The following is a 12,429-nucleotide window of genomic DNA, read 5'->3' as shown; positions in this document are numbered from 1 at the left end:
GTCCTGGGAGTCTCGAGGACAAATCCCAGGACTTTTAATCTTTAATATTAGACATGTTTAAAGTGGTGAATATTTCATGAATGGACTGTTGCATTTTAACATATCATTAGTGGCTCATACCCCTCCCCCTTTGGTAAATTATTCCCATCCAGATTCAAGACTCTCAGCCTCTTCCCTCCATTTCCCTTACCTCTGGTAACAGTCCTTCCACTAGGCTGCACAGTCTTACAGCACTCCCACTCATGATAACAAAAGGAAGGGGTACAGAGTGTATTCCTGCTTGTGAGTAATCCCCTCCAGATAGGCAGAGAAGAGGAAAGGTACATCTCTTCTGTCTTTCTTTGTGTCTTCCTACAATAACAAGAAGAACACCCTTATTTCAGCTATCTTGAATACTATCTCTGACCTGTCCTTCACTGCATATTCTGTCCTACTACCATTTTAGTTCAACTAAAATTTGTGACGCCCAGGTTAATTGTTAAATTCTTAACTTGGTGCTTGGAGTACAAAGATTAAGCAACAGTACAATGTATAAAACAAGATAGAGTGTTTTCTAAACTTTCGGAATTCTTCATATAAGGTCAAATGTGTAACATTTCATTAGTGAAAAGAGTAAGGTGATTTGATGAATACAAACAGGTGAAAGCAGGAATAATGGGTAAAGTTGTAGAACCTCTGTTAGCCCTATGTCCTATTCACTACTATATTTTGTTTTGGTTGCACAAGGTTAAGAAAATCCTGATTCACAAGATATGTAGTTGCAAATAGCATAAACTTATTGGCACCTCAACTTATTTTCAGTATCCTTTTCAATTAAACAAAGACAATAGGAGACAATTTGTTTTTTTCCTGGAGTCTGTGCAAAATAAGCTTACCTGACAATCGATGTTCTCTAGTATCCTAAATTCTGGCATGTGGCATCTGAATGTTTATTTCTCCTTTTTTTATTTTTAAAAACTAAAAATTTTAAAGAAAAATTAAAATGTAAAATTTGCATAGTCCCTAAATCTCCTTATTGAACAGTACATTTCCATGGATACAATTTGAAAACTCTTGAATCAGGACAATCAGAATCACTATAAGATTAAAAAGTTGCAGGTTCTTCTGTGTGTGTGAGTGTATATGAATGTGATCACCAGAAGATGAGAAAGAAGACAAGTCAGCCAACAACAATGCCTGGAAAATTACCAGAACCATAATAGATAGTGAATTATTCATTCAACTAATTGTTGAGCACAATCTCTATTCTAGAAAGTAGGCTAAACCAGGTCAGTTCATACCAGCATTTCCCAAGGTGTGTTTCACAGAATGCCAGTCTTATGAGTCATTCCACAAGCGTGCTCCCAAGGTGAAATAAGTTTGGAGAAAGTTGTGTATATATCACCCTCATGTAGAATTACACTGCACTAGTTCTAAGGAATGGTATATATTTCCTAAACTTATTTTTTTAATAGAATCTATTTTGGGAAAAACATCTGTGATCATTCCACAAATACACCTTAGGAAAAAAGCCGATAACTCATTGTTTAAAAAAAATTTCCTATCTTATGAAACATGCAGTAGAGCAGAAGTGATAACAACAAGAAGTAGGATAGAAAGCTTCTAAAAACCTTTCTAGGATTCTGAACACTGAAAATATACTAGGAAATGGGACATGTACTGGCCAACTGAAATGGACTTGGCCAATGGGAGAATATACTTAAGGCAGTGTGAAATGGTAACAAGCATTCATGCAACCCGGCTTAAGGCATGGCCAGGGGGAAAAAGATGGATGGATGGATAGGTGGATGCATGAATGGATGGATGGGAAGAGTGGGACAAAAACAAGAGGAGAGAAAAGGAACAAAGAGAACAAGAAACAAGATGTCAGGAGAAGGAAGGATAGGAGAGGGAAACTAATTTAAAAACCAAAACCCAAAATGAAATAAAACAAGAAGCTACAGGTAAAAATGATTTTTTAAGAGGGGAAATCAAAGGTTTCTTGAAGAAGATGGCATTTAATTTGGGGTCTATAAATGGTACAGTCCTATTTATTCGGGTGGAGAGAATTCAAATTTTTAAGTGTACTTTTGGAGTAAATGTACTTTATCATAATTTATATATTTAAAAATAAGACCTTCATTTATAGCACCTGGTCACTTCCTATTTTCCTGTTTTAAGTTGCAAGCTCCTTCAGAGATTGGGTTGCAACTTTGACTTACCTCTGTACCTTCAGTGCCAAGCTGAGAGCCTGGCAGAGTGTGGCCAGTCTTGTTGAATGAATAGATAAGTGAATGAATAAATGAACAAACTCATAGTGGTCGATGGATGAGGATACCCTCTTTCCACATGACTTTTTAAAATACTAGGCAGCTTACTTTATTTACCAGGAAAACAAAGAAACTAGGGGAAAGCCTGTTTAGGGAATCCCTATATGACAAGACTCTTTTTCTTTTTGCTTACAGGAGAGTGCAGCTGTCACGAAGGCTACGTCCCTGACCCCATTCACAAACACCTCTGTATGCGTAGTGACTGGGGACAGAGTGAAGGGTGAGTAGCGAAGGACATTAAGACTGGAACAGTAGAGGACCTAGCCCTACCTACTCTGTTTTGTTACCAGAGGCTCCAAGCATCTCCACACAGAAAGCACTTCTCTGCAACAATTGTATTTCTGTAAAATTCAATGGGAGAAGAATTTCCTTGTCTACTGAATCACATTTTAGTATTAAAGGTACATCATTGATGGGTCTTCTAGAGAACAAAGGCTGATGTTTAAGTCACCTGCTTAAACAAAAAACAATCAATGAACACTTCCTTAAGTGGACTGACAAAAAAACGAAAATCATAGTACATAGACTCCTACATGGACATATATACCATATAAAAGTATTGGCTCCTTCTGTAAATTGAAGACATAATTTTATGATGTAAACAGTCTTGCCCAATAATTACTTCTGTGGAATCTGGTTATTTGTAAAGCTACTCTTGAGTAGTGCCCACATGTAAATTCCACCCACTTCTGACTATCATCTCCTCTCCCCTTTTCTTCTTCCCATAGGCCTTGGCCTTATACAACACTTGAGAGGGGCTATGATCTGGTGACAGGGGAGCAAGCCCCCGAAAAGATTCTCAGGTGAGTTGACAGTCTTGTTGGGTTATAATTCTGGGAAATGGAGAAAAGTCTAACAGGAAGGTGTGGTCATACATCCACAGACTATCAAGATTGTGCACCTCTGGGCTACATTGAGTACAAGATAACTCTCATTGGCACTAAAGCCCAGGTTGCTATGGAACCTAATTCCCATTTGCATGGCATCTAGACTTACAGACTCAGATACTTGATCTGGAGGAGACATTACTAATTAGCTAGTCCAGTGGTTTACAAATATTCTGTAGCCATAGAACCTCTTCTTGCCTCCATGAAATATCGTGTGACACTTCAATACTTAGGCAGATAAAGACATACAGTAAATTAAGTGGCAGAACTGAAAATCAGATTTTGGTTCATATAAATTCAGAGTTCATGTTCTTAACCTTTGTGCCAGATTACCCCTGCTGACTTAGCAGTCTCTTATGAAACTCCTGCTGGATACCAGGACTGCTGGGAAAGCACAACTGAAATAGTCCCTGTCTTCATAAAGTCCACTGTTTGCTCAGGAAAACTAGAAATACAAAATAATGCATGGGACTAAATGATTAACAGATTTAAGAAATGATCATTCAAGTCTAGATAAAGTTAGCCAACAATGTGCCAACATTGAGGGGACTCACTCGGGTGGAAAAGTCAGAAAATGTCCTAAAAGGGATGGGAACAAGGGCCCCTTTTTCTATTTGCTCTCTGCTTCCCAGGGAGTTCCCCAATGGAAACTCTTACATTACAGGTCTACTTTCAGCTTGGGCCAAGGCCTCTGGCTTCCTGTCAGCAAAAGTTTTGTGGTTCCGCCGGTGGAGCTGTCCATCAATCCCCTGGCCAGTTGCAAGACCGATGTACTTGTCACAGAAGACCCTGCAGATGTCAGGTAGGGAAGTCGTCTCCAGTACCTTGTAAAAAGGACTTCTGGAAGCCCTGAAGTCCTTCTGTTTTAAGATCACAGAAACTCCTGAGAAGGAGTGTTCTCCATATTGTTGATATATGAAGCTAACTAGTTGACTTAAAGAATACGCCATGCTCCTAAAAATGTACTCCATCAGTTTTGTACTTATGTTAAACGTTAGAGATGCTAATACATTATCTGACTCATTGGATCATTAATGATCTTATCATTACTTAACAGTATACTGGAAAGTCACAAAGGCAAAAGTTTGGAGAATGGGAAGCTCTATATTATGACTTTGGTATTAGGAATGGACTTTGGACCAATCCATGGATTAAAAAAAAAAATTTTGTCCTATTTTAAAGATGTGGGGTGCAATTCAAGATTTCATGCAAGTAAAGTTTGGGCCTCCCTTTGGTCCCTACTTCTCCTGGTTTGAGTCTATAATCCATGGATTTTAAATGACCAGGTCAAAGCTCTTTGTTTGTTACTCATAAAAAGATGAAGACTGCATTTCTTCTTTCATATCTTGCACCTTGTAGCTAACTTTATTATAGACTTACTCCACTGCGTACTAATTAGTTGCTTCCATATAATTCTGTTCCATTATGTGGTGTACTTCTCAAGGTCAAGGATAATAACTTATTTAGCCTTTTAATCTCCATTTCCTATTACGTATTGGATATTGGACATCTACTAAATGTTTATTGATTTAATTAAGTCAGTGATCTTAAGTTGGATCCTAGCACTATTCTGGACCTTTCTAAGTGTAGAGTTTATTTTTCCCAAAATTTGATTAGGGGAAGCGTTCTAGAAATTTTGATGTTACCAAAAATGGACTCTAGATTTAATTCTAAAACTGGCTTGCACAGAGCTTATTGGCTCATGAACTAGAATTAAAACATGGTCCACCTAACTTCCAGTTACTGTTACTCAACCACTCCATAGCTGCTTTTGGATCATTCTGAATCAAGATGTTATCAACATGACTATGATATCTTGCTAGAAAGCTATTAGAAACCAACTCTCCTACTTTGCAATGTGTTTACCCTCATCTTGTTGGCTTTCACTTAGAGGAATGACCTAACATGCTTTTTTAGGTTATTAATAGTTCCCAAAAGTGAAAAAGGATAAATACAGGGATAACACTTAGGAAATGATGCAGTAATTACTAAGAACTAAGGAAATAAAATGCTCTCGCTCTCTCTCTCTCTCTCTGTCTCAGTCACACACACACACATACACACACACACAGAATCATGGAAGATTACCATTAGTTCCATTTTTTATAGAACTGAAGTAGATGAGGTTTTAGTAAAGCATGTGCTAGGTTTCTCTGCATTGCATATTTTAAAGATGGAGCAAGGATAATCTGGTTGAAAGACCATTCTCATAGAAACCCAATTACCTTGTCTGAAATCAACTGAAAGGAGGTTTTGACTAGCTTTCCTGAAAGTTCTGTCCTGTTGACATTGCATTCATGATTTCAGTAAAGATACAGATGATACAGCTGCCAGACTGACTAATGGTAACACTCATTCTGGATTTGGAAAAGGCTGGGTTAGAATCTCATCTCTATCAAATGTGGATTGTATGATTACAAGTTCAATTTCTCTAAGTTTCCATTTCTTTGTTTGCGAAATGGAGACAATAATGGTGCTTTCCTCACAGAGTTTAATAATAATAATAATTCATATCTGTTGATTATTTCTATATACCAGATCATTTACTAATATTATCTCATTGCATCCTTACATTAGCTCCAGGAGGTGATGCTTTTGAAGGTTTTATTTTACATATCAAAAATACATATGTAAATAAACAAACAAACCTGAGGCATAAAGGTGATGCCTTCACTAGTAAGTGATGAAACCACATGTCAACCCTTGATCTACACCAGGGGATGAAAGATTGCAGTCATCGTCATTTGAAGGAAACTGCACTATATAGATTGAGTTTTCCAAGCTGCAGTAATAAACCTTGTTTGACATGACATTGCCCAGGCAAGCATATCATGGGTATTTAAAGAATTAATAAGTTTCAGTCAGATGATAATGTTAGAAATTTAATAAATAGTAGATCATAATTATAGATAGCCAATAATACTGCCATGGAATCACAAGTGAGAGCTTAGGGGAAAGACTGTGGAAAAGCAGAGTCAAAGGATACAGAAGGGAAGCACAAAAGCAGGGTTGAAAAGGAAAACTGAAATATGCAATGCAAGCTGATTCTTTGATTTGTAGTCTGTGATAAATTCTTAGAAAAGTGTAGGACCACGTAATACAGGAGGCAGAACAACTTCGTAGTTGAATGTACAGGTGTGATTTACAGGAGTGGCTAAATTTGAAACAACTAATGATAACAAATGTTGGTGGGGATATGAAACAACTGGAACTTTAATATATATTATATATTTTATAGTAGGGATATAAACAAGTGTGATCACTATATAAACTTGTTGAACAGTATTACTAAAGTTGGACATGTACGTACCCTATAACCCATGGACCCCACCCCAAGAGTCTGCCTCACAGAAACGTGTATATAAGTACCAAGATGATACTTATACAAATACTAAAAGTAGCATTCATCTGTGCTGCCAAAGAGCTCGAAAAACACCACAAATGTTCATCAACAAAAAAGTAGATAAATAAATTATGGAATAATCATACAATGGAATACTATTAACAATGAATATGAATGAACACAATAACCATATATAGCACCATGGAGGAATCTTACAAATATAATACTGCACTGTGGAGATTAGAAACTAAAGAATATTATATGTTTATATAAAGATCAAATAATAGTTTTACTAATTAGTAAAAATCAAAAACTAACTGATGATGCTGTTAGGAGAAAGGATAGATATTACCTCTGGGTAACCGAGGGGGCAATGACTGAAGAAGCATGAGGTGGCTTATGTCATGCTAATAGTGTTTGATTTCTTGTTCTGGGTAGTGGTTACCCAGGCATTTTCACTGTGTGGAAATTCATCAAGCTGCACATTTTCCTCTATGTATGCTCTATTTTGATTTAAAATAAATTCTTCATCTAAGGGTATAGGCTGTGGAGCCTAAGTGAACTGCATGAGTTCACATCCTAGTGCCACCGTTTGCTGCTGTGGGAGCTTTTCTATAGTTGTTTTTCCCCTTGAGGATCATGAGGAAAGAAGATTATTTATATTGCATGAGGGAGTGGTGCGAATTAGTTGATACAATACATGTAAAGCACTGAGTATGGCATATGGTGAACTCTCTAGAAATATTAGTTATTATGTTTGTTATTGTAGGATAGTGATTTTAGTTCTCTTTAACTTTTAATTATTTTTCTCATTCTTTTACTGAAGTGCTGCATCCAATCTTTGCTGCATGTCAAAACTAATATTGACTTCGTGTTGAGGGCTCACATTAACCCCTTTGTCATGGGGTTTATGGAAGACTTAAATGAGTACATAAATTATAGTATGTGAGGTCTGTGGCTTTATGTACATAGACATATTTACAGAATGAATGCAAGGTCACATGTGTGGTAGACAGAGTTCCTTGGGGGTTGAGAAAGAACAAATACATTTTTTAAAAGGTATGTATTCATTTATCTTTACTTTGTAGAGACGGGGTCTTGCGGTATTGTCCAGGCTGCTCTCAAACTCCTGGGCTCAAGCAATCCTCCCACCTCAGCATCCCAAAGTGCTGGGATTACAGGTGTGATACACCGTGCCCCGCAAAAGAAGGCATTTCTAATCAAGAGGTTTAGGCAAATATTTTCAAGAGAGAGGACATTGGCAATTAACTGTGAATCATGGATAAGCTTTGGCTGTGTGGAATCTAAAGTGGGAGGGAAGCCTTTCAAGTCTGAGAAGTTGAAGGGCAAAAGAAGAAAACTCTCCCCTGGACAGCTCCTGTTCTACAGCTTGTTCCACAGAAAGCTGCTGGGAATAAGGTTTTAGCATCCGAGACACTAATGATGCCAGCTACACAGGTGGAAGAGCAAGCTCTAGCTAAATTGCATAAAAAATTTGAAAAAAATTTTAAAAACCTTAGCTGGGTCCCTCCTGTGTGCCAAATACCGTGCCAGGTACCGCGGGAACTCAGAGTTGAATAAGGCCCACCTCTGCTTTCAGGAGTCTCATGGCAGAGCAAGGAGCATGGAACAAGTGACTGACTTGAGAGCTGGAATAAAAGATACTTGTGGAGAGAGAAATCTGGCAAATAGCACTTATTAAAACACACTGGGCCTTCTTCACAATTTCACCTAGAGCTGGTTCTTTTTACAAGAGAAGTGTAAGAATAGCTATTATAGTTGGAATAATAATCACCCACAAAGCCCAGCTTTTGGAGCCCCTCAGCATTTTTCTGTGATCCTAAATCAATGAAAATGAAATAATAAAATACTGTTAATTCCTGAACAATGATGAAAAAATAATGGGATATCAGGATGTAAGCTGGCATTGCTCACTTGGGGACAGTTTTCACATTGAACAATGGAAGCTCTGAATAGATTTAAGAATGTCTTCTTGTTCTTTTGGTCTTTCAATTCCAAAAACTGAGAGTTTATTGAGCATCTACTATATGTTAGGCTGTAAAAATAATAAGATAGGGCCTTCAGTGTGTTAAATGCAACAAAATTGCAAACAACAAATGTCATATTTTGTGACAGCTGAAGAGGAGACAGGGAAAGTTCATGGCAGAGAAAGGATACAAAGGAGGAGCGGTCAAATCCACCTCAGGATTAAAAGAAAGACCTTGTAGAGGAAAGAAACTCCGTGCCAAATTTTGAAGGGTTAGCAGGAAATTACTAGGTCACTGGTTTTCAAAGTGTGGTCCCTGAGCCAGTAGCATCAGCATCACCTGGAAACTTGTTAGAAACACAAATTCTCAGACCCCATCTACAACAGACTGATAATGACTCCCCAAAGGTATCAGATCCTTATCCCTAGAACCTGTAAATGTTACCTTACTTGGAAAAGGGGTCTTTGCAGCTGTTATTCAGAATCTTTTATTAATATTATTATTTTATTCATAGCAAATCTTTTTTTTCTTTTTTTGAGTTGGAGTCTCACTTGGTTGCCCAGACTGGAGTGCAGTGGCCACTCCCGGCCACCGCAGCCTCACCTGCTGGGCTCCAGTGATCCTTCTGCCTCAGCCTTCCGAGTAGCCGGAATTACAGGCATGCGCTACCATGCCTGGCTGATTTTTTAATTTACTATAGAGATGAGGTCTCACTGCCCAGGCGGGTCTTGAACCCGCAGGCTCAGGCAATCCACTCACCTCAGCCTCCCAAAGGCACGGGATTACAGGCTGAGCCACTGAGCCCGGCATAGCAAATCCTTTAAAAAATTTTATATTTTATTTTAGAGATGTGTGGTGTAATTCAGGATTAGGTATACAAGTGGACATCGTACAGGTAAAGTTTGGCCCTCCCTTTGGTCCCCACTTTGCCTGGTTTGAGATCAGGTACCCTTAAGATAGACTGATTATCCTGAACTATCTGGACAGGCCCAAAATACCATAACAAGAGCCCGTATAAGAGAGAAACAGAGGGAGGTTTGACACACACAGAGGAGAAGCAACATGAAGATGGGGTTAGACAATGGAGTGATGCAACCACAATCCACGGAATGCCAGCAGCCACCAGAAGCTGGAAGATACAAAGAAAAGTTTCCCTCCCAGAGCCTCCAGAAGGAGTGTCACTTTACTAAAACCTTGATTTTGGCCCAGTGTTACTGATTTCAGATTTCTGGTTGCTTTAAGCCACCCCAGTTTGTGGAAATTTGTTGCAGCAGCTGCAGAAAACTAATACACCTACTAAATCAGATATCTTGGAGGTGGGCCCAGCATCCTGCTTTAACCATTCCTCAGGTGATTCTAATGTTCACCAAAGTTTGAATACAAATACACTGGGTAGCAAACCAGGAATGGAACACCTGACTTATACAGAAAACAAAGGACATAAAGACTTGAAACTGCAGGGTGACTATGACTTTTGCACAGGAGGATTTATAAGCTCCAAATGTTGGGACTCACTATTCCTGTTTCTTTTCATCCCTTATCTTTGTTTTTCTCTGGCACACTCTATTTTTCTTTTCAGGTGTACTCTTACCAACCTTTCCAGGCTTACAACTTCAGTTAACATTGCCAGGGTAAAGAGATGACCTCTTGCCCAATTGTTTATGCAAACGTCCTGGCACCAAGTAACAGCAATAATAGCTCACCCTTATGCGGGGTACTCTTCCAAGTGTTTTATGGACATAAATTCATTTAATTTTCATTCATTATTAGCTCCATTGAATGCATGAGGAAACTGAGGCACAGAGAGGTTATCTAGCTTGCCTAAAGTCACACAGCCAGTAAGTAGTAGAACCCAGAGTTGAATACCAAGAGCCTGACTTTGAGTCCACGTTTCTCATTTAAGTTTTGATGCTCTGTTTGGCCTGTTATGGGCCATTTGCCAATATCCCAGATCAATGCCTAAAGGGACAAAGTGCTCTGATTTTCTAGACCTGAGTCACCAATTCACCCCTGAAACCAGCATGGGTGAGGAAGGCCTTAACCATGTGAGCTGAGATTATAGGTAGAATAGTTCCCGAGGGAAAAAATCAGGACAGGTTGCAAATGGACACTGGATAAAAACAAAAACACAGGTGATCTTTACATGGGCAGGGCAGGGGGCCTTGAAGAGGCATGCCTGAGGAGGAACGTCAGTTCAGTTTGGCTGCAATGGAGTGCCAACATGGCAGAGGATGCAGTGAGGACAAGAGTTAGAATATGAATGATATCTTTTCCCCTTTTCTCTCTCTTTTCTCAGCTGTGGAACACCTGGACTAGCAGAATCAGCAAAGACTTTAGAGCACTTGAGGATGGCATATTCACCATCCTGGGTCCCCAGCAGATGCTCCTGTGTGAATGCTGTAGATATTGAAATCTGGCCCAGGACCAGCCAGTTTCCCTAGTCAGATACAGTGGGTTCTCGAAACATAGACCATGCATCTTTTTTTTTTTTTGAGTTGGAGTCTCACTCTGTCGCCCAGACTGGAATGCAGTGGCCTCTCCCGGCCACCACAGCCTCGACCTGCTGAGCTCTGGCGATCCTTCCGCCTTAGCCTTCCAAGTAGCTGGAACTACAGGTGTGCTCTACCACACCCGGATAATTTTTTGATTTATTGTAGAGATGAAGTCTCGCCAAGTTGCCCAGGCAGGTCTCGAACCCGCGGGCTCAGGCAATCCACTCACCTCAGCCTCCCAAGGCGTGGGATTAGGACCTTGCATCTTAAGGTGCCACCCTCAGCCAACGCACACAGGTACTTCCCTGTGTGATAGACATTGTGCTAGGCTCTAGAAATAGAAAGACCAGGGGAAAGAAGAAGGAATAGGCTTTGGAATCATTCAGGCCTGTATATGAATCCTGGCTCCATAGTTTGCTACCTGAACTACCTGAGCCAAGTTAGTTCACCTCATTGAGCCTCAGTATCAGAACCAGAAAGGTGGAGAATAATGTGTTTTCCTCTTATGGTAGCTGTTAGGATCACATGAGAGAGATATATATATATATAGAGAGAGAGAGAGAAAGTTACTAGTGAAGTACCTTATATGTAATTGATGCTCAGTGAATAGGAAGTTTTCAAAGTAGTAGGAATTGTTGTACAGGTAAGGGAATGACCATATGATGCAGTGTGATCAAGTGATTCAAAGATGTAGTTCATGGTACAGAAGCAGTGTAAAGAGGGGTTGTCTGCTTTCTGCCTCTGGGTCACATTAGGTATTGATGGCGGAAGCTGGGGAAGGGCAGGGCAGCAGGATGCGTGGGGAAGGGAGGAGTAGGAGGTCAGCCAGTTGATGTCTTACATGGGGGCACCTGACTTGGGAAAGCTCCAGGAAGCAGAGTCTGGGGTAAGGACCTTGATATCATTTGAGATTCAAGATGCCTCTCTCCTATTGGAGGTGAGAAAATCTCAGACATCTTGTCTTTTCACTTTCCACAATCTCAGCAGATTTTGTTAATGAGTATACATGTATGTGTGCACATGTGTGTGCATGCATGGTAGGCAAGCGAAAGGGGCACTTCCCTTTCCATTTTGGATACTGGAAATAAAACTGGCTTCTTCAGCCCTCATTAGGTAGAATCTCAACTCCATCATGCTGCTTCCACTCTTTCCCTTCCTCAATAATTATACAAATGTTCCTTTCCCAAAAGCAAGAGAACTTCAGTAGGCAACCTACTTACCTGCTTGAAACACAGAAGAGAGTAGTATTAGGCAAAGGGAATAGAGTGAACTTTAGGGCCAAACTGCCTGGATTCAAGTCCTAGCTACACCACTAACTAGCTGGCCTTGGATAAGTCAAACTCCCTGAGCCTCAATTTTCTATCTGAAAGAAAATTAACACTGTATCTTTTTTTTTTTTTTTTTTTTTTT

The 12,429-nt window shown here is 39.6% G+C and overlaps 1 protein-coding gene across 1 annotated transcript in view; it reads left to right on the top strand.

Annotated features, from left to right (window-relative positions):
* Positions 1-12,429, top strand: part of LOC103273039 (astrotactin-2) — a 358,841-nt gene that overhangs the window by 59,909 nt on the left and 286,503 nt on the right. Inside the window, exons 3-5 of the mRNA XM_021718790.1 lie at positions 2,445-2,529; positions 3,038-3,112; positions 3,861-3,998. Coding sequence (XP_021574465.1) covers positions 2,445-2,529; positions 3,038-3,112; positions 3,861-3,998 — 298 coding nt within the window. The remainder of the gene's footprint in view (positions 1-2,444; positions 2,530-3,037; positions 3,113-3,860; positions 3,999-12,429) is intronic.

Source organism: Carlito syrichta, unplaced genomic scaffold (genome assembly GCF_000164805.1).
Source record: "Carlito syrichta isolate Samal-C Ts95f unplaced genomic scaffold, Tarsius_syrichta-2.0.1 Scaffold313459, whole genome shotgun sequence".
Classification (NCBI taxonomy): Eukaryota; Metazoa; Chordata; class Mammalia; order Primates; family Tarsiidae; genus Carlito; species Carlito syrichta.
Note: the sequence above shows the minus strand (reverse complement) of the source record. Positions and strands in the feature narration are given on the sequence as shown.